Below are 21,460 nucleotides of genomic sequence, written 5' to 3' on the forward strand. Positions count from 1 at the left end.
ATATTGTGTGTGAGTATTACACTTTTTTGTCCCCAACTTTTTTATAAAGCTTCATCTTGAAGATGATGAAAAGGATCTTTATTGCAAATTTTTAAGAAATTTCATGGACCAATCATGTATTTTTGACTAACGGAGAGTTTAACAAAAGTTGAGGCAGGGACTAACTTGTGACGTTATTTAGCATTTGAGGATGATTTATGCAGTTTTGTTAACACAGAGACGATTTTAAAAAAAAGTCATAAACACATGTACGAATTTTGTGTAAAAAAAATATAAAATGTAATATTTTTTTTTTTTTTTTTGGGACCTGAACTTTAGTATATAAGTTGTGACAGTTGAATCACAATTTCTATTGCAAGGATAGAGAGGGGGAGAGAGAGAGAGGAGATCTGCTCGTAAACTTTCTGTTTGGCTCTCAAATTCACTCGCACCGACACACTACACCAAGATCTGATTCATAATCCCAATCAATCTCACAATTAGGTCTAAAATTCTCATTCTATTTCTATAATGGCGCAGTACGTGAAGAAAGACGATGATCGCGATGAAGAAGGTAAAACTTTTATTAACTTCAATCTCCTTCCACTGACTCTCCAAACTTCATTTTATTGTTAATTGCTATCTCCGTTCTCGTTTTATCGTGTGATTTTTACGATTCCCCGATTTCAATTTTAGATCTGTATTTCGGTTAATCAGTTCGCGAATGTAGTTTTAGCCAACTTGATTTGTAAGCTATTGCATTTGTTATGTCAATCGATCTGAAGGTCCACGTGGACATTACTGATACTTTGTGATTTATATGATTTAAGTTATGGTTTAGATCTACATTGTGGTTAGATAGGTATTGATAGTAATGTACTTAAGCCAATTTTTAAGCTCCTATAACTATCATAAATTCAACAGTGGTTGTAATTATATTAAATTTGTTATGTTAATCGATCTGAACGGTCCACGTGGACATTACTGTGATACTTTGTGATTTATTATATGATGTAAGTTATGGTTTAGATCTACATTGTGGTTAGATAGGTTTTGATAGTAATGTACTTAAGCCAATTTGTAAGCTCCTATAACTGTGTATGTTAGCTAAATGTCAGCTGATCTGAAAGCAGGTTGGCTGGAAGGGTTGTCAACAAAATAGAGCTATATTAAAGTTTATAAATATGTTATTGTTATTTGTATGATAACTGCTAAACTATTGTTCTTAGTTGTTGAATTGCATCTGAATAATTGAGGAACATCTCTATCTAGTAAATTTCTTTAGATTCTAAGTACTTAGTGATGTAGGAGTTAGCCTGGAGTCTTTGGCGCAATGTCGGTATTGGTAAGTTATATACTCTACATTGGTTGAAGGTCATTTATATCAGTGTATTTTTGTAATTCGATATCGTTAGATCTGACACGGTATTGAGATAATGGGATAAGGATGAGTGTTTTGTGATCTCTATATGCCTAAATTTTATGTGCAGTGTTGTAAATCATCTTGTAATAATGTGTAAAATTAAAATGTTACATGTGACTCTGTATTTAAATTGTTGTATCACACACGGAAAGTAACTATATAATATATACATATATACATACACACAATACATATAATATAATAATAATAATAATAATAATAATAAATAATAGTGAAGATAAAGATTTAGTTGTGAATCTTAAAAATAGATATGAAAATATATTTGCGGTTATTACTAGTTTAATTTGATTTATAAATAACATTAATGAAATTTAATACAACTAAATGACTAATTCTATTTAATTATGTAAATTTTCACATTTAAAATGCCTGACAAACCGTTAGTCCGTTAGTAGAACTTATTAGTTAAATAAATATGGATACAAATATCTTATAAACATGATTATATAAAATAGAGAAAATATTGATCTTATCAATTACTAACACAACACTCACAAACAACATCACATTCACGCAAACTTATTTACTTTCTCTTCACTTTCTCTCAATCACAAATCAATTTTCGGCGATAGTTTTCAAATTATTGATTTGTGGGGTTTTATGGTTTTATTCATTTAAAAAATAACACTTGAAACAAACAAAATTTTCATGGAAGATTTAAAAGCTAAAACAACGGCGATGGATAGCTGGAATGCAAATGTCTCCTGCAGAAAATTGATGGACGAGGTATTAATAATTAAACATATTTTTGAAATGAGTCGCGATAAACTGAATATGCGATTCGTTAATAAAGCTTCCAAGGCATTGTTGTATTTGTAAAAGCTCTTGAGGCAATCCTGGTTGGAAAGTCGGTAAGTTGTCTTAAAAACCACACGTCGATTGAAGTTAAACAAATTGCAAGAAATATAATTAAATTGTGGAAAGGTATGTTGCATGAATGGGTTGCCACAGAAAAGAAAAAACAGAAAGGTGATGATGATCATGTAATAAAGAAAAATACTATAAAGGTTATGTCTATTATAGATGGGTTATGTTTACTACCAAACGTTTTCATACTTCAACAATTCTCCTAGCAGTGTCACAAACAACCTTTGACTCATGTTTTTTGGGAGCCATAACAGTTTTTTCTTTCCCTGTATCTTCAAGCATTTTCAATGTCAAACCCATGTTTTGACTTAGCAAATGCTTGAGAAAACGGGGATAGGAGAACTGTTAGGGCTCTCGAAAAACGCGAGTCAAAGATTCCTTGTGAGATTTCTGGGAGACTTGTGAAAGGATGGAAATGTTTGGTAGTAGACATAACCCAATAATAGTAAACATAATCTTTATAATGTATTTCTTTATTACATGATCATCACCACTTTTCCGCTCTTTCTTTTCCGTAGCATCCATGCATTCATGCACAATACCTTTCCACGATTTAATTATATTTCTCACAATTTGTTTAACTTTAATAGACGTGTGATTTTGAAGACAACTTACCGACTTTCCAAACCCTAGTTGCCTCAAGAACTTTCACATATAGAACAATGCTTTGAAGCTTTATTAACAAATTACTTATAACTGGTTCAATGTCAAGAATGTGTTTAATTTTTATAACCTCGTCCACCGGTTTTATGTTGGATACATTTGCGTTCAAGCAATCCATCACCGTTGTTTTAGTTTTCTAGTCTTCCATGAAATTGTTGTTTGTTTCAAGCATTATTACCGAATAAAACCATAAAACTCGGCGAATCAAGAATTTGAAAATTATCGTCGAAAATTGATTTGGGATTGAAAGAACATAGAGAGGATGTAATTAAGTTTGTGGGAATGTGATGATGTATGTGAGTGTTGGGTTAGTAATTAATAAGAGCAATATTTTCTATTTTTCATCATCATGATGTTTATAAGATATCCGTATCTATTTAAGTTTTACTAACGGTTTATCAGGCATTTTAAATGTAAACCTTTTCATAATTAAGTAGAATTATTTGTATTAAAATTTCATTAATTGTTATTTGTAAATCAAATTAAACTAGAGATAATTGCAAATATAATTTCATATCTATTGTTAGGATGCACAAATAATCTTTATTATTATCGGAATATTGTTCAAATAGGTGTTATTTGTTTTTCAGTTTGCAGATCTTTTTATGTCTGCGCGCCCGCGATTTTTTTTGCTACAAACTGTTTGTTTTTAGACATAGTATAAAATAATGTCTTATTCTATTTACATATACTGCCGACTTAGAAATATGTTTCTTAGTGCTGCAAACAAGAAAAACGATCAATCTTCACTATTCAACATACAGACCCTTAAACTACATCTTCTTTACAGACATGGTCCGCATAACTTCAGACAAAAATATCTTAGAAAACAAACAACACCTTACTTTCCTTATGAGACACTAGGTTATGTCTAAAACACTTAGGTTACGTTTACTACTAGAAGTATGGACCCGCACAGCCGCACTTGCTTGTTCCATCTCTTTTGGGATGCATATACTTCAGATTCGTCGAATATCATATCTGTACTCTCAATAGTGGAACTTTCTGTTTCTTGTTTTGTTTTTTGTTTTGCGTGTATAAATGAGTTCTTTCTGTCATGTGCAGCCGAGTACTCCCCCTTTTCAGGAATTGAGAAGGGAGCTGTTCTTCAGGAGGCTAGGGTGTTCAATGATCCTCAACTAGATTCAAGGAGGTGTTCTCAGGTACTTGATTTTTTTCAACACCTGATCCCTGCTAGTTAACCTTTTGATTTACTCTTACATTGATGATGTTTAATTGAATTATATTCTTTGTTCTATTGCCAGGTTATTACAAAGCTGCTTTATCTTCTGAACCAAGGTGATAGCTTTACAAAGGTTAGATCGTACTCCATTGACTGTTCAGAAAGACAACACTCAACTTCTGTACAAATACATAGGATGGTTATTGTAAGATAGGAAACTAGGTTCAGGGCTTCTATCTAGTTTACATATATAATTTGAAGCCGATGTTAGTAATAGTAACCTTCCACATCAAGCAGATTGGCAAGCCTTTATGTCCTGAAGTTCACATATAGATGTCATTTTGTTGCATCTGCTACATATAAGTATTAAATCTATGCAAGGAATAATTTATCAGTGTTTTGTACTCCTGAGTTAAATACAATCATAATGTGTGTGTGTGTATGTGTATTTGTATTTATTATAGGTTATAACCTTTTCGGCTATCATCCATCCATCTTTGTTGTGCTTGAAAGTCTTGCAAATTAACATATTTCTAGTTTTGTTTGACATAATCTCGATGTACTAAATCACTGCTCTTCGTTTGCAGACTGAAGCTACAGAAGTTTTCTTTTCAGTAACAAAACTTTTCCAGGCTAGAGATATTGGATTAAGAAGAATGGTTTATTTGATAATAAAAGAGCTCTCTCCCTCTGCAGATGAGGTCTCAACAAATAAAATAGTTCTTTATATATTTTAATTATCTACACATATTTTTTTCTGTTAGGTTTACTAACGTCGTTAATATTTTTGTGCATTTTAGGTTATTATTGTCACTAGTTCCCTTATGAAAGACATGAATAGTAAAACTGATGTATACCGAGCAAATGCAATTCGTGTTCTCTGTCGCATTACAGATGGAACTCTTCTTACTCAAATTGAGAGATATTTAAAACAAGCTATTGTTGACAAAAACCCTGTAGTGGCAAGTGCAGCCCTAGTCAGTGGTATCCATTTGCTCCAGGTACAACATACTGTTTGAACATTTTCATTAGTTTGTTATCTATACTTTATATAAATTATATAAATATAAATGTTTTTACATATCTTATATTTTCTATATCTTAGACAAACCCGGAAATTGTGAAAAGATGGAGTAATGAGATACAAGAAGCTGTTCAGTCTAGGTCTGCACTTGTACAATTTCATGCACTTGCTTTGCTCCAACAGGTATGACAGTTGAACGTTGCAGATTGTAATATTAATGTTTCATAAGCTTCTGAATAGTTTCGCTTCTTCTATGACATCACGCTCATATAGTCTGTTACAAATTATGGACCTTGTTTAAGGGTGCGTTTGATAAAACTGAACGATTAAGCGTTGAACGGTTCATAATCTGAATGAATCAAAGGTTCCAGATGAAGTTGGTTCCGAATGACAATAACCTGTTTGATAATCATTTTGAATGAACATCGTGAATGATTTATAATTACCCTTTTAACCTTTTGCATGAATAAAAAAACAATATAACTTTTTAGTAAGTGTTATGATATAACTTAAAGAGGATACTACATGAAATTTAGGTGCTTAATGGTTAAGATAGTTTTCAAACTTTGAATGGTTTCTCAACCATTCAACATCATATGTCATTCAGAGGTAAGAAACAAGCGCGCTGAATGCTCAAACCATTGTTTAAAAGAACTATTCTTTTTGCAGATAAGACAAAACGATCGGTTAGCTGTAAGCAAATTAGTGACAAGCTTGACAAAGGGTACTGTTCGTTCACCTTTGGCTCAATGCTTGTTGATCCGGTACACCAGTCAGGTACGTTATTTTGCTATGGTAACATGTTTGTTGCGCATGATTTGAATCACTGACACGCGTTAAAAAATGTTTTCAGGTTATACGGGAGTCAAACAACAGTCAAACCGGGGATCGTCCATTTTATGATTATTTGGAAGGCTGTCTCCGTCACAAGGCAGAAATGGTCATTTTTGAGGCTGCAAGAGCAATAACAGAATTGAGTGGTGTTACCAGCCGAGAATTAACCCCTGCAATTACTGTTTTACAGCTTTTCTTAAGTTCGTCTAAGCCAGTATTACGGTTTGCTGCTGTCCGTACATTAAACAAGGTATACTTTAAATCTGTAAAGAAAACCCAACTGTTCTTAGTTTCACACGATATATATCTGGCTTAAAGTGTCATGATCATGAAAACAGTTTGTTGGTCCTTTCTTTTCGTTTCCTTTTCACGATCCATTTTGGTATTGGTGTGTTTGTGTTGAAAAACTATATTAACAGAAATTTGCGATGCTTTGATTGACAATGGTTAATGAATTTTAGAAATCATCTTTCCTAGTGAAAAAAAAATATCTTTAACCAACTTGTTTGATGTTTAATTGTTCACATTCTTATTTAATATAACTGAATATGTAACCGAAAAGAATAATGTGACCCAATATATGTTATGAGAACGACTAAAAGTGTATTTGACTTTTGAGCTGTACATTTATAAGAATACCTTCTTGTTATCTACACTAGTAATTAGAGGCTTTTATAAGCACGCATAATCTACTCCATATAGAACAGATAAAATATGCATTGACTAAAGTATTTTATGTGTCAGAATTGAAATGTGTAATAAACTTAACACAATTAAGCACATATCTAAATGTGTTGAAATGTTTCAACTTGCATGTACTGTAATTACAATAAAGAAAGTAAATTTAAGCTCAAAACAAATGGCCCTAACTAAAAATTTGGATGAGGTGCATATGATATCTTAAGTCCAGTCCAAATATGTTTTTTCCAAATGTGCAATTATAGGCTTTCAGGAAAGTAAATTTGTGTTTATCTAAGTGTGTTTATATAACAAAGGTGCTGTTGAACGTAATGATATCTTATGTTATGCTCGTATTTTTTCCTTGTCTGAGGTGTATATGGTGTATCTTGGATCTATAGTATCTATTGTGATGTATGATAGTTGGTACCATGTACAGGTGGCAATGACTCATCCAATGGCTGTAACTACATGTAACATAGATATGGAGAGTTTAATTTCAGATCAAAATAGAAGTATTGCAACCCTTGCCATTACTACACTGCTCAAAACAGGCAATGAATCTGGCGTTGATCGTTTGATGAAACAAATTACCAACTTCATGTCTGACATTGCCGACGAATTCAAAATTGTTGTAGTTGATGCCATTAGATCCTTGTGTTTGAAGTTTCCCCTTAAGTTCAGAACATTGTGAGTGTGTTTAACTTTATTCCTTAAATTCTTCATTTGGAAGTTCCATATTACTGCATCTCACAATCACATATTCATCTTAATTACTTACCCTTTTTTTTTTTTTTTTTTCTTTTTTATTTTTTTTTTAGGATGGGTTTTTTAAGCAATATTTTGAGGGAGGAAGGTGGATTTGAGTACAAGAAAGCAATTGTTGATTCAATTGTAACTATTATAAGAGATATTCCAGATGCAAAAGAGAGTGGTCTTCTTCACTTGTGTGAATTCATCGAGGATTGTGAATTTACATATCTTTCAACACAGGTTATAGCATGTTCTTTATCTTAATATTCTTGTTAGCTTTCTTAGAAGTGGCAATCATGGCTTTTGTACTTATAAATGGAGTGTTTCGGCTAATGTTTTATCTCCCAATGGTGAAAAAAGAAGTGCATTTTAGGAAGTGGGTCAGAAATCCAACCCGCCCAGTTTGTCACCTCTAGATTTTCTCTCCAGCTTTTAGCATTCCTGTATTTCCATCTGTCATGGTACTAAACTTGTTTACATGTATATGTGGTTAGATTCTTCATTTTCTAGGCATTGAGGGACCAAAGACTTCAGATCCCAGCAAATTCATACGGTATATATATAACCGTGTGCCACTTGAGAACCCGACTGTTCGAGCCAGTGCAGTGAGCACCTTGGCCAAGTTTGGTGCTACGGTTGACTCATTAAAGGTATCTTTATTTCCAAATTCTTATCACAATATCAAATCGAGAAGAATTATTTTGCTAATAATTGAGATGAACTATACTGTACTGCAGCCCCGCATATTTATTTTGCTGAGACGTTGCTTATATGATAATGATGACGAGGTCAGTTGTATATATAAAATGTAATAAGTTTTCTACTTATCATTATTGACCCACCTGTCCCTAAATTAAGGCTATATTTGACTTGCCATATATTGTTCAAATATTTAGACAAAATATATATAATCCTGTATAAGGACAAAACGTTCAATCCAGAATCCACCCTGCATCAATCTGCACTATAAAATGAACCATTAAAACCAAACCGACCCATAACCAAACCGACACCCAACCTGCACATTCCGCTACCTCTACTTGTATATGATAAGCGTATTTCTGACATTATGTGTAGGTTCGTGATAGGGCTACTCTGTATTTAAATACTATTGGAGGTGATGGCTCTGTTGTTGAAACTGATAAAGAGGTTAAGGAATTCCTCTTTGGATCATTTGATCTTCCACTTGCCAACCTCGAAACTAGTCTAAAGAACTATGTAAGGCGCTACACCTAATTCCTGTTACGTTACGACTTTAGTTGCATAATTATATATAATATATAATTTTTTGTTTATTCTCATTGCAGGAACCATCAGAAGAACCTTTCAGTATTAGGTCTGTATCAAGGGAGGTCAAGTCTCAGCCATTTGCAGAGAAAAAGGCTGCAGCTAAAAAGCCTAGTGGTCTAGGTGCTCCTCCGGCTGGCCCCACTTCAACAGTCGATTCTTGTGAAAAATTACTATTGTCAATTCCAGAATTCTCAACTTTCGGGCACCTATTCAAGGTTTGTTAATGGAATAAATAATTTTATTTGTTAACTTATCAGTTTCTGTAGAGGTGGCAATTTCAACCCATATACTTACGAATGGTTCGATTCAAACATGTCAAATGGGCAAAAAATATAATATAAATAAAAATAGCTTTAAAGGTAACAGGTCAAAATGAAACTTTATAGCATTAATTTTTTTTTTTTTTTTTTTGTTCAGAAAGTTAGACCAATACTGAAATAAAATAATTTTTGTAATCGTAATTGATAAACTACTATGTGCTAATATTGATTACAAACCTCTTACCCAAGCCAACCAGATCCGTCCCATTTTACGACCTCTAGGACCAATGTCTTTTTTATCTGATTATTATAATGTTGTTGTAAACAATTAATTTCTGTTTCCAGTCCTCTGCACCAGTGGAGCTCACCGAAGCTGAAACGGAGTATGCAGTCAATGTTGTCAAACACATATTTGATAAGCATATCGTGTTCCAGTACAACTGTACCAATACGATTCCTGAGCAGTTATTGGAAGATGTAAGCCCAAAATTCATTCCCTTAGAGCCACGATGCTTGTTTTTCCGAATAATATTAATAAAATACTCTCCTTTTTTGTTGTGGCTCGGTTCTAGGTCACCATTGTTGTGGATGCATCTGAAGCCGAAGAATTTGAAGAATTAGTAACAAAACCATTAAAATCCCTACCATATGATACACCAGGACAAACGTTTGTGGCATTTGAAAAACCAGAAGGGGTTTCAGCTGTTGGCAAGTTCAGTAACGTGTTGAGGTTCATCGTTAAAGAGGTAATCTTCTACATTTCTTTTAACTTTGTGATATACATTTTTTTTTATTTAATATATTTGTTAATCGTTAATTCTACTTTTTTTCTGAACATGATTCAAGGTTGATCCGTCTACTGGTGAGGCCGAGGAAGAAGGTGTGGAAGATGAATACCAGCTGGAGGAATTTGAGGTTGTTTCAGCAGACTACATGCTTAAAGTCGGGGTTTCCAATTTTAGAAATGCATGGGAAAATTTGGGCGAAGGCTTCGAGCGTGTTGATGAGTATGGTCTTGGCCCAAGGGACAGTTTAAAAGAAGCCGTTAGTGCCGTTATCAACCTTCTTGGCATGCAACCTTGTGAGGTAACTAAATCCTCTACATATATAGTTTATATGTCACTTTCTGTGTTGAAACTTGAAAGTTTTTAATGACAAATTTATACGGTATTATCTTTTAGGGTACCGAGGTGGTTGCCGCCAACTCAAGGTCACACACGTGCTTGTTATCTGGTGTGTATATAGGCAATGTGAAGGTACTTGTTCGATTATCGTTTGGAGTTGATAGTGCTAAAGAGGTTGCGATGAAACTTGCTGTTAGATCTGAGGATGAAAGTGTGAGTGACGCGATTCATGAGCTAGTTGCCAACTAGTCGATTTTTTGTTTTTCTCAATTTTTACGTGAAACGAATGAAAGCACGAGAATGTTGCTTGGTGAGCCTGGGGGATTATAGGAATATAAACATTGTTTTTTTGTACCTTATGGTCAATAATACATTCTTTTAAGGTAGTCTCTTCAAGACCCTAATATTTGTGGTTAAAACAGCGTATATGTATTTGCTTGTACTTCAGTTTCTGACTATTGGTTGTATATTAGGTATGTTTGATCAAAGTTTACACATTATTTTTCCGTTACAAGGAGGAACCATTTTGTGATATATAGATCAACTCGAGACCCTTCGGTCAAGTAGTCTATGCAGTCGCGTAAAATGATCCCTTTGCATATCTATATTATTTTAATCCAACATGGGTAGCCTTCAAGGGTCTTATCTTTTTTAAAATTAAGTAATAATGTGGGCTCATTGTTTCAAATTAACAATCCTAATCTAATAAGCTGAACCCTAATCTATTAAGTTAAGATGATGGAAAGTTTCTGGGTTGGAGTATAAACTATGAAAACCGTAGGGGCTATAAAGGAAATAGCATACTCCACCACTTAATATTTACGAAGTGTTAACAATATAAAAAAAATTCCATTGCCGGGAATCGAACCTGGGTCTCCTAGACTCCACTTAAAATTTACGGAGTAAATGTTAACAATATAAAAAAAATTCCATTGCCGGGAATCGAACCCGGGTCTCCTGGGTGAAAGCCAGATATCCTAACCGCTGGACGACAATGGATTTACGTTACTACTACGATTTATTAGGTTTTAACTATTTGTTAAAGACAAGTAACCAATACGCCCAGATAGTACATACATGATACATGACATACAAAAGATTTAGGAGGAAAAAAACAACACAACATATATACTATATAGTAAAAATACAGTTTGTTATATTAATATCATAAATTCATAGCTACAAAATTTACAATGATCTTATCTCAACTCTGTAGCAATAAGTAGGATGCAGAAACCAGTTTCTCCAAGTTCAATAAGATTTATTTCAGAAAATTTATCCACATAATTTAGGTACCCTTTCTTCCAGGATCTGCCGAAACAAAAGTTTGACACCAAGAATTTAAAGAACTTGATGTTATTTAGGCTCATCATTTTGTAATACCTTGAAATCATGGGTTTATAATTAACCTATAGATTCCTATGATACAAGTTACAACATACAAGTTCATATTCCACCGGGATAAACACAACTGTTATAACCTGCAAAAAATAAGTGAAAACATGTTTATACATGAAATATTTACATAATTGAATCAGGTTAAAGAATGTTACACACATGATTCATATTGATTATCTTCATGTAAATAGCGTTAAATATGAAGGAATTATTTCATATTCTATCATGTTCGATTTTTAATTGAATTCTATAAAGATTGCTAAAAGTGGAAAGAAACTTACTAGGATTATTGGATGTGACAGTTGCCGTTTGACGGAAGTCACAATTCCATGGGTTCCTGCCAGCTGTTTGATAGAGAAGGTTCATCGCATAAGCAGCATGGGCTGCTACTGTGTTCGGCTCAAAACAAGCACCACCAGGTTGAATTGGACCACAATCAAGACCTTGACTACATACATAGTCTAGATTTGACTGCAATTGTGCATCTGACACGTCAGCTTTAGGCACACACCATCCTGCCGATTGAACCGGTGATGGTGTTGATGGATTTGTTGGCGTTGTCGGAGTCTAGATGATATCAAATTAACCAAAACGAATATAGTAAATGTAATGGTTTTAATTGTCAATAGATTATACCATTTTTGGGCAGATGTAAAGAATGAAAATCTATATAATAATGTAAAAATGAGAATCAAGCAATTTTTTTTTAACAATAGTCCTGTTTTTGGCATTTTCTACCAAAAGTTCTGTTTTAAAAATTAGAGAAAATAGTGACTGTGATTAGTTCTAACCTGACTATTTTTGGAAAGACCCACATCATAAGTCATGGAGAGATCGGGCTTAAAAAGCCCGAACGATCTCTCAGAGCCCGGCCCAGGCTTCAAGTTCTCATCATAGAGTGCAAAGATATAAGTATCAACTGATTTTCCAGGCATTAATGGTGTTCCAACCTTTGATCTGAGGTGGTTAATCAAATTACCATTGTAGGCTTTAGCGTTATCCATGCTGGGCCCAGCTTCATTCGGGTCACCCTTGTAAGCCCACCCTGTTTCTGCAACCACTATTTCAACATCCTTGAACCCCATTGCATTTAAAGCAGACCTCACAGCATCCACCTGTCATGTAATTACTCTACGTACCGTTAGATATTCGCCGGCTAATTATGGCTTTACAGTTCCAACATTATGTTCAAATTCAGAAATGTATCATGTGTGTTTTAAATTATTAAAACTATCCGATATCACCCAAAATTAAAGTTGACTAGTAATTTTTTTCGCTCGCAATATAGAAGCAATAGGAATGTAACAAGTTAAGTTGGTAATGTACTTTTTCGCAATGCATTCATCTAATTGATCAAACTAAACTAGATAAATATTTTTTTGTATATATTTTTGTTTCATATTCATACTACCCAACGTAGAAAAAGTGAAAACTTTAGTAAGCATCATCAGAAATTATTGAAGGAATTGGATGCTATGGAACGTTCATACAAGTACCAGTCACATGGAATCCTATTCTTGCATACATATATATTTTGTAAGGTACCTATAATTATGTTATATGTACTACATATTGGATTTATTATTTTGGTCAATAAAGCCACTCGAGTTCATCTAATAACATAAACTAAAATGACCAAAATATATGGTTAACACATTCTATGGTTGAGAAGCCAAATTATTGATCAAGTAACGAAATCTTTAGTTGTATTTATCCAGAAATTGTTACTCCTTATTACTCGTACAATATAACTATTATACAGTTTTAAGAAAAGAAAACTGATTTGAAGAGTATAACTGAAAATGAAATGTAAATTGACCTGTGCATCAAACATGTTCATGTACTTGATACCGTTGCCTGAGTCAACTCGCCCCGCGTTGGGTTGGAACAGACAAAAGGCCAACGTTTCAGCACGTGTATCACTTTGGTAAGCAAAGAATGGGTAAGGATTGATCATAAAAGGTGACCCATTTGCACTGTGGAACTTCAATAGCGATCTCATGGTGTCACTAAATCCAGAATTAAAAACCGCGGAAGAAGGTGGATCCGAAGATGATAGCACTGCCATTGAGTGCACTGTTGATACCTTGATCTTTCCACCTAATGATGCTGCATAATTCATACAATCGCTTATTTTAGTTTTCATTCATAATATCCAAATTGATATGCGTTAATTCTAGGAAAAGCAGTTTCAAATAATTGCTAGTTGTAGATACTAAGAGCTCAACTCCAAAGTTTAAAGACATGAATATGAATACAAACTAAATGTCATGTATCAACTAATGTGTTTTTTAATTAAGGGTGCCATATTACAGTTTATTTGGAATCTAATAATTGTACATTATTTAAACCGTAGGTCTTGCTCATTTACTTTGAAACTAATAGTTGATACTATGTAAGGTCTATTGCTCATGTAATGGTACAAGGTTACAAATCACTAAACTTGAAGATCAAATGATTGGAGCTAATTTGCATCTCACGAATGTTAATTGTTCATTTTCACAAACGAATATCATTCAGATTTTGAAGAAGACAATATATGTTGAGTGTGTTTCGCATTGACCATTAATAAGAGACAAGGACAACCAACGTCTCATGTTGGTTTATTTCTTCAGCGTCCGCTTTTCACTCATGACCAACTATATGTTGGCACTTTCGAGGGTTAAAAGAAAGAATGGACTAAAGGTACCGATTTCCAACAAAGAAAACCAAACTAACAATTCAACAATAAATGTTGTTTATAAGGAAGTGTTGCAACATTTGTAGTTTAGTTCTCTAATTATACTATTTAAATATTCGAATTATTAAAAATTAATACTTCGTAAATCAAATAAAATTTGAGGTTTCATCACTGAATCTTTTCATTTATCATTGTTAATTATATTTTTGATTGATAACTCCAACTAACATACTAATCATTAACTTATAGTATTTTGTAACGACAGTGCATCCCAAGGGCTAAAAACCTAGTTAATTAATATAAATAATATAATTAACATAAATAAATACTACTCCGTATAGTATAATTTTACTTAGATAAACTACTAATTGTTATTTATGAAAAATAAAAATACAAATACAAGTTTACCAAAAATAAATAAAAAAATCATCTATGAATGCCTTTAATACTGGTGTTAACTAACAGAACTGAAAATAATTTTCTATGTTGTTACGTTCAATTTATTACAATACTTTTTGTATACATTTCGATAAAAGTAGTATGATACAGTAATACTCTTAACAGAATAAAGAAACAGTGAAAATTTTGGAAAGGAAACTGAAAATAGAGAAATATATATAAAAAAAAAAACAAATGATATATAATTACCTGCATTAAGGGCGTTTTGGACATTTTGCATGGCGGGCAGACAAAGCGACACAAGAGTTTGGTCAACAGCGGTCATGACTTCGTTACCAACAGTGATGACAATAATATTACTATCCGGATAAGCCAACACGTTCGAGTTAACCCACTGAGTCGCATAATTCGGATCCGATGCCAATGCCGGTATATCCCCATTTGCCGCTCCAATCACGATCCCAATACCCGTATTCGCCAATGCCCGAATAATCCCAGGATCCGCACCGTACATCCTCACTTTCCCTATCGACGTCGACTGCAACAGCTTCGCCGTTGCCTCCGGCGCCGGCAGGTTGTCGGCCACTTGACCATAGTTCACACCGACAAACGATTGCGAATCTGTTAATAATCCATTCATTCATATCAACACGATTTTATTTAAATATTTAAATATATAATAATAACGCAAACAAAATTTTTTTTGAAACAGACCGAATCTCTGATTCATTGTGGCAGAGACTATATCGAAATTATTGTTTTAATAATAATAGAATTAAAAAAAAAAGTATTGAATAGCTTACTGGCAAATTGAAGTAAAAAGGTGAATATAATGAAGAAGATGAGAGGATGAAGGGATGTCATGTGTACGTAAGTGTGTGTATGTAAGTGTGTGTTCAGTGTGTGAATGGTGATGAAAGTGTGAAAGGGGGTAAGTGAGTACAAGTTAGAAAGATGGGGGGCCTGGAGTAGTTGTGAGTTTGTCGTGTATTCCAGTAGGACGGTGGTAGATGAGAGTGGTGGGTGATGATGATAAATATGAACAATTGAACATACGTACGGTTTGGTTTATTGACTCGTAACAGTCCACATAATCTAATAATTTGATTGATACGTTCTAACGGTTACTTGATTAAATATTAAGTGTGACATGTGTAAATTTTACAAAATAATCTAAGGAGTAATCAAAGGAGCGTTACGTTTATTTTAAAAACTACAAAAATTCTGGCCCGCGCCATGCGACGGGACTTTTCGGATTGCATATTCATATTTAACGTAGCGTTATGTATTTACAGAATTAAAAACGCATTGTTACGGGTATGTTTGAAAACACGTGGTTATTACCTAGAACATCAATGGACTTCGCGTTTTTAACGCTGGAAAATTGCATTAAAAAGGGAAAAGGATAGGTTGTTTATTATACGTGTACATATCTATAAAAAATATCCTGAAATATTTATCGTTTTTTAAAAATAGTCTGTTTCGCGCATAGTTAGTTGCATTGTGTTCGTAAAATTATTTCGGTTTGAACAGTGAATTCGGAAAAATTTAACTCCCGGCGAGAGGGAAGATACGACCCGTTGAATATCTGGAAGGAGTTTGTTTAAATATTTTTTATAAAATTGCAATTTTACGTTTTTCATCCCTGAAAATTTTGTACATTCAATAAAGTTGGAGAGGTTGTTTTGAAAAATTGTTAGGTGATCTGAAAACTACCAAAGTTGACAAGAATTACGGAGTAGTATATAGGATTAATATTCAATACATCCCGTATAATAATTGTGAAGAATGGGCCAATAGCCTAGTGGCGAATCACTCACTCTCCCTTAGGGGAGGTGAGGGTTCGATTCCCACTAGGTGAGGATTTTTCAAAAATTGGATCAAAAACCATTCTTACCGGGCCCAAATGATTCCTTGGTCTCACGCATACGAAGATTGAAACAATGACAATGCAGGTTCGTTTATCGGGCCTGGCATGCTGTGGGGAAATGAGTGATGGTGTTTCGCCATGCTCCAGTGAGCTACCGGGGACCGCTGGATGGGTTGACAAAGTCAACACAGGGCTAACATGTCCCTGCCGATACACATGTTTTGAAACAATATAATAATTCTGTTTTAACTTTACAAAGAAAGTAGCTTTTTATTTTCAACTTTAAATTTAAGTCATTTTATTTTATGCATGTTATATAATATTTGATAAACATTACAAGGGTAAAAATATATTCAAAAATCAATATTGTCATAAATTTTATCGAATTATATTTACTAGAAGACAAAATTTCATTCATCATCCCTGAACTCTACATCGACTTTGACTCCCGGTCTTTTTTCCTTTTTTTGTGCAGTACGAGTCCCTAAACTATGAAAAGAGTACATCCCCCGTCCTCCCGTCTACTTTCTGTCAAAACCTACCGTTACCCCTTATCACGTGCTTGTCATGTGAGGGTATTTTTGTCATTATTTTTTCTCCTTCTCTCATAAAAACCCCCAAATCTTCACAGCTCACCCTTTTTAACCATCGTCCCCAAATTAGGGTTCCATCTTTCTAAAAATTGAGCACGCAGTCGTCAACAAACACATCAAATAACGATGGTTTATTGTAATTGTGGTATACTTGCAGCTCAACGAACGTCAACAACGCGAAAGAATCCAGATAGGCGTTTCTTCATATGTCCAAATCAGGTTCTTCTTTTTGACGAATTTTATTTTAATTTTATTTCTGATGTCGAATCCAGAAATGAGGTTTGATTAAATGGTTTGTAATCTGTTATATTTTCAGTTTTCGGATTGTGGTTTCTTTTGTTGGATTGATCCACCTACGAGGGTTGACGCTATCAGGGATGAGCCACAACAAGATTTGCTTCAATTGAAAAAGCAAAAAACAAGAAGACTAAAGTGGATTATTTTTCTTCATTGGGTTGGAATTATATTGTACTTTATTGTATTTTAAGGTGTCAATGGTGTTGTTTCTTGATTGTAAAATGTTGGTAATGTATGCTGAAGTAATGTATGTGCCAATGTTGTGTTTTAACATCAATAAACATCAATGTTTTGATTCTTTCTAATTTAGCTAATGACAAGTACTAAATAACAAGTACCAAATAACAAGTACCAAATTACCAAAAGACAAGTACTAAATAAAGGAAATCATTGTTCATTACACAAGTACCAAATAACCAAAAGACAGTACACTAGATTGTTCATTAAACTAACACCAAATACCAAATAACATTGTTCTAAAGACAATTAACACAAACCAAAAGACAATAAACACAAACACATTCAAGGACCACCATTTCCAGTTTTTGCTTTCTTCTTGCTACCTTTACCACTTGATTGCTTGTTGACACCTTTACCACTTGGTTGCTTTCTTTTCAATCCTTCACCTCCATTAGGGCAACCCCTTACATTATGACCATATATTCCACACCTTGAACATTTAATACTTGTACCCTTCTTTGACAGCTTTCCTTTATTAACCATGTCATCTTTTTCTTCAAGGGATTTCCTCCTGTTCTTCTTAGGACGACCTGCAGTTAGAATTTTTTTGAACATACCAAAGTTGTTGGCACTGGAGACTTGACCCACTCAGATTTGCCCTTCACAGGTTAATGGTATGAGAATAAGTTTTTTCCCAAGTAGATAACCAATAAACATGATGGACATTTGACTCTAAAACAACATCTTGACTATAAACAGACATGTTCAACATTGCAGCTACTGCATGCTTACAAGGCATGCCTGTAAGCTCCCATTTTCTACAGCTGCAAGTTCTCAAAGTCATGTCAACCACACATTGGTCTTTATGATGACCATTCACCTGATACTTATCATCCCCATTCTAAATAACATCACATTTCATTGCTTCTTTCTTAATGTTGTCAAACATCTTAGTGGCAGCTGGTGTAAGTGGCCCTTTACACTTTGAGATTGTTGTTCTAACATTAGCAATTCTTTTCATCATATATGTTCTGATATACTCCAATGCAGGGACCAATTGTTCATCAACTTCAACATTAATATCACATTCCCTAATTACTGGAACTTCACTAGATAGCACCAATGGTTCATCATCTTCAACATTATTACCACAATCCCTAACTACTGGAGCTTCACTAGATTGCACCAATGGTTCATCATCTTCAACAATTAGTTTACCTTTTAAAACTTCAGCTCCTTCTACAACTAGTTTCTTAGCAACTTTACTTTTTTTACCTTTTGGTTTATTCTTAACTGTTATTTGCTCTTCCTCAACTATCTCCTGTAAAACAAATTTACTTCTACCAGCTGGACTAACAAACTCAGGCACAATCACCTTTGGGTTGAGTTCATGTTCTGTGTAAACAGACATTTTCACAATCCTATTCTTCTTCCTACTTTCTTTGACATATTTAAGCATATTTCTAACATCATCATCTGAACCTAATGGTTCTAAACCAAAATCAAGGTCACTTTCAGGTCTAAGAAAGTGATATACTATCACCTTAAAACCATCATATCCCAGGTCCTGAATGAGATGGTCAAGCTCATGTATTGAAAACATATCCATGTCAATAAAATCAATGTAACTTACTTTCCCATTCACATATTCCCTTCCTGGAGCATCAGTAAACTCTCCACCATGATGATTCTTTAGTGTAAATAGTAAATCATCACATCCTGTTAAAAATAAAAGACAAAATAAAATAGACAAAATGAGGGTTTAGAAGGATATCGAGTGTGAAATTACGGAACAAAAAATGCAATTGTATATGACAAGCACGTATAAAATTAAAAATTAAAAAATTAAAACTTAAAAATAATTAAAAATAAAATTAAGACGTCATAAAAATGGTAGGATCAAATTTTCATGGTTTTAAATCCTACCTAGAAATTCAATTTAGGCTCGAAAATAAACAAAATGCATGCGAATAGTCTCCCTCATATTCATCAGCTTACGCCATCCAACACTTGCTCCCGCAACAAGAGGAGCATCCCAAAAATTTCTACCTTTTAAACGGTACACTTGAACCCATTTCACCCACAACGACTGTTTGTTGATGAGAATACGCCATATGTGAGAAGCCAGTAAAGCCATATTCCACTCCTTAATTCGTTTAATACCTAAACCACCCTCATCTTTCGGAAGGCAAAGCTTTGACCATTTAACTTTAGCTTTTCTACGTTTCAACTCTCCTTGACACCATAAAAAGCCCCTCATTAGGGCCTCTATCTCCTTAACTTAACTATGTTGGAGATAATATAACTTCTATTATTTGATTTTTTAAGTAAGACAGCACAACTTCAAACGTTTTTTTTTTTTTTTTTTTTTTTTAGATTAGCTATAATTTAATGACACTGAACCGAATATGAAATGTTGGATTGGTTGGATAATGCAAGTCTATTTACTTTGAGACAACCTTGTAGCATGATATGTTTCTGTTTTAAAACAGATGAGACATTACATTTCTTTTCTCGTGTTACTTACAAATCGATAGATGAAATTACTTTTTCTTTTCTTTAAAAATTTCTTTTTTAGTGATGTTTGATGCACAAAGGCTGGGTGTTTTGTGTTGGTTAATAGAGTGCTAGGTTGGTAGGAAGTAGGAGCAAAATACAAGCTGTGAACTCGAATATACAGAAATTTTAGTTCATTCTAATTGGGTATTAGTTATCTTGTATGAAAGTTATCTAATGTTTATAATTTTTTAGAACATGTTAAAATGAAAAGTAGTATATCTTTGAATAAATGCCACTCTAAAATTATGAAATTAATTGGTATGAGGTAAAGGTGATCCCAAATACAAATAACCATTCTGTAACTAACTTTCGGTTAAATATATACATATACATATACATATACATATACATATACATATACATATACATATACACATACATCCATTTCCTATTTACAATCTCCACCACTACTCTTACCACCATTCCCTGAATATCGCATCTTGATTGAATATGCAAGCATTTAACATATATGTACAACACAAGATATGTGCAGAACTCCCCCCTTAAATAATTGTATCATCAAAGTTTATTGCATCCATTCCATTGAATTTATATATCATGGCTATGTCAATGTTTGCTACGGTGCGTATATCTTTTTTTTCTCGTCCGAATAACAGCATATATATGATATATGACATTTGATATCTCATGATTGCACACCCTTTATATCAATTATCTTTCATTCCTATAATGTGGATGAAAAATTAATGTATATGCTTGTGCAGAAATGTTGGCGATCGATTTCTAGCCACAACAAATCGTATGAAACGATTCTAAAATCACAACGCGCCTTCATTTCCTCAAGCACCACGGACACTGCTAAGGCCAAGCTTAAATCAAGAGCCGATCTTTTCCCAATATATATCTTGCTTGGATTTACCGGTGGAGCAGTGTTCCTTGCGGTTACGAGTGTTACGCAACAGCTGGTTCGCCACCCTGGTGTGCAGGTTAACAAGAACAACAGAAGCATGGTTCCAGAGGTTGATAGCCCAGAAACGACCCTGGCTTCTGGAGACGAGTTTATTACAAAGTCAATACTCAGGAAAGTGGCTCACATTCAGAAACGTGATGATGTGGTCCCCACGGACACCCCTGACATATACACGCAGCGGTTTGTTTATCATCCTTTTTAATCCATCCATTCTTGGTTATAGATTAGTTCTTACATACGTACATATTTGCAGATCTGGTGACTCTACAAACCTAAAAACAGTGGGAGTGGAACCTAGATCCAATCGGGGTTAATTATGCTGTAATGTTTCTGCAGAATTTGGTGTCTGTAACTGATAAGTCCCATCTAATTTCAAGTTATTTTGATTATACATTCAGCTTCATAATTTATAATTTATGAATAAAAGTTTATATATTTATGATTGCAATAGTTC

The 21,460-nt window shown here is 33.8% G+C and overlaps 3 protein-coding genes and 1 non-coding gene across 4 annotated transcripts; 2 read left to right on the plus strand and 2 right to left on the minus strand.

The window, feature by feature from the left end:
- Positions 1 to 369: 369 nt before the first annotated feature.
- On the plus strand, positions 370 to 10,566 carry LOC139845431 (coatomer subunit gamma-like). Its single transcript, XM_071835689.1, has 18 exons — positions 370 to 553; positions 4,019 to 4,116; positions 4,219 to 4,269; positions 4,724 to 4,837; positions 4,937 to 5,137; positions 5,242 to 5,343; positions 5,830 to 5,937; positions 6,014 to 6,244; positions 7,112 to 7,362; positions 7,494 to 7,665; positions 7,920 to 8,075; positions 8,163 to 8,213; positions 8,503 to 8,643; positions 8,733 to 8,930; positions 9,321 to 9,452; positions 9,548 to 9,721; positions 9,822 to 10,061; positions 10,157 to 10,566. Exons 1-18 carry the CDS (start codon positions 511 to 513, stop codon positions 10,346 to 10,348), a joined length of 2,655 nt encoding a protein of 884 aa, XP_071691790.1. The 5' UTR covers positions 370 to 510; the 3' UTR covers positions 10,349 to 10,566.
- Positions 10,567 to 11,026: 460 nt separating this feature from the next.
- TRNAE-UUC (transfer RNA glutamic acid (anticodon UUC)) lies at positions 11,027 to 11,098 on the minus strand. The gene has a single exon. It is a non-coding gene; the product is annotated as a tRNA-Glu (tRNA).
- Positions 11,099 to 11,252: 154 nt separating this feature from the next.
- Positions 11,253 to 15,590, minus strand: LOC139845432 (glucan endo-1,3-beta-D-glucosidase). The gene is made up of 6 exons (XM_071835690.1): positions 15,380 to 15,590; positions 14,826 to 15,197; positions 13,317 to 13,606; positions 12,289 to 12,612; positions 11,779 to 12,064; positions 11,253 to 11,580 (listed from the first exon to the last, which is right to left on the minus strand). Exons 1-6 carry the CDS (start codon positions 15,438 to 15,440, stop codon positions 11,546 to 11,548), a joined length of 1,368 nt encoding a protein of 455 aa, XP_071691791.1. The 5' UTR covers positions 15,441 to 15,590; the 3' UTR covers positions 11,253 to 11,545.
- Positions 15,591 to 20,633: 5,043 nt separating this feature from the next.
- LOC139842802 (uncharacterized) lies at positions 20,634 to 21,320 on the plus strand. The gene is made up of 3 exons (XM_071832907.1): positions 20,634 to 20,657; positions 20,801 to 21,186; positions 21,260 to 21,320. Exons 1-3 carry the CDS (start codon positions 20,634 to 20,636, stop codon positions 21,318 to 21,320), a joined length of 471 nt encoding a protein of 156 aa, XP_071689008.1.
- The last annotated feature ends 140 nt before the right edge of the window (positions 21,321 to 21,460 follow it).

Source organism: Rutidosis leptorrhynchoides, chromosome 4 (assembly GCF_046630445.1).
Source record: "Rutidosis leptorrhynchoides isolate AG116_Rl617_1_P2 chromosome 4, CSIRO_AGI_Rlap_v1, whole genome shotgun sequence".
Lineage (NCBI taxonomy): Eukaryota > Viridiplantae > Streptophyta > Magnoliopsida > Asterales > Asteraceae > Rutidosis > Rutidosis leptorrhynchoides.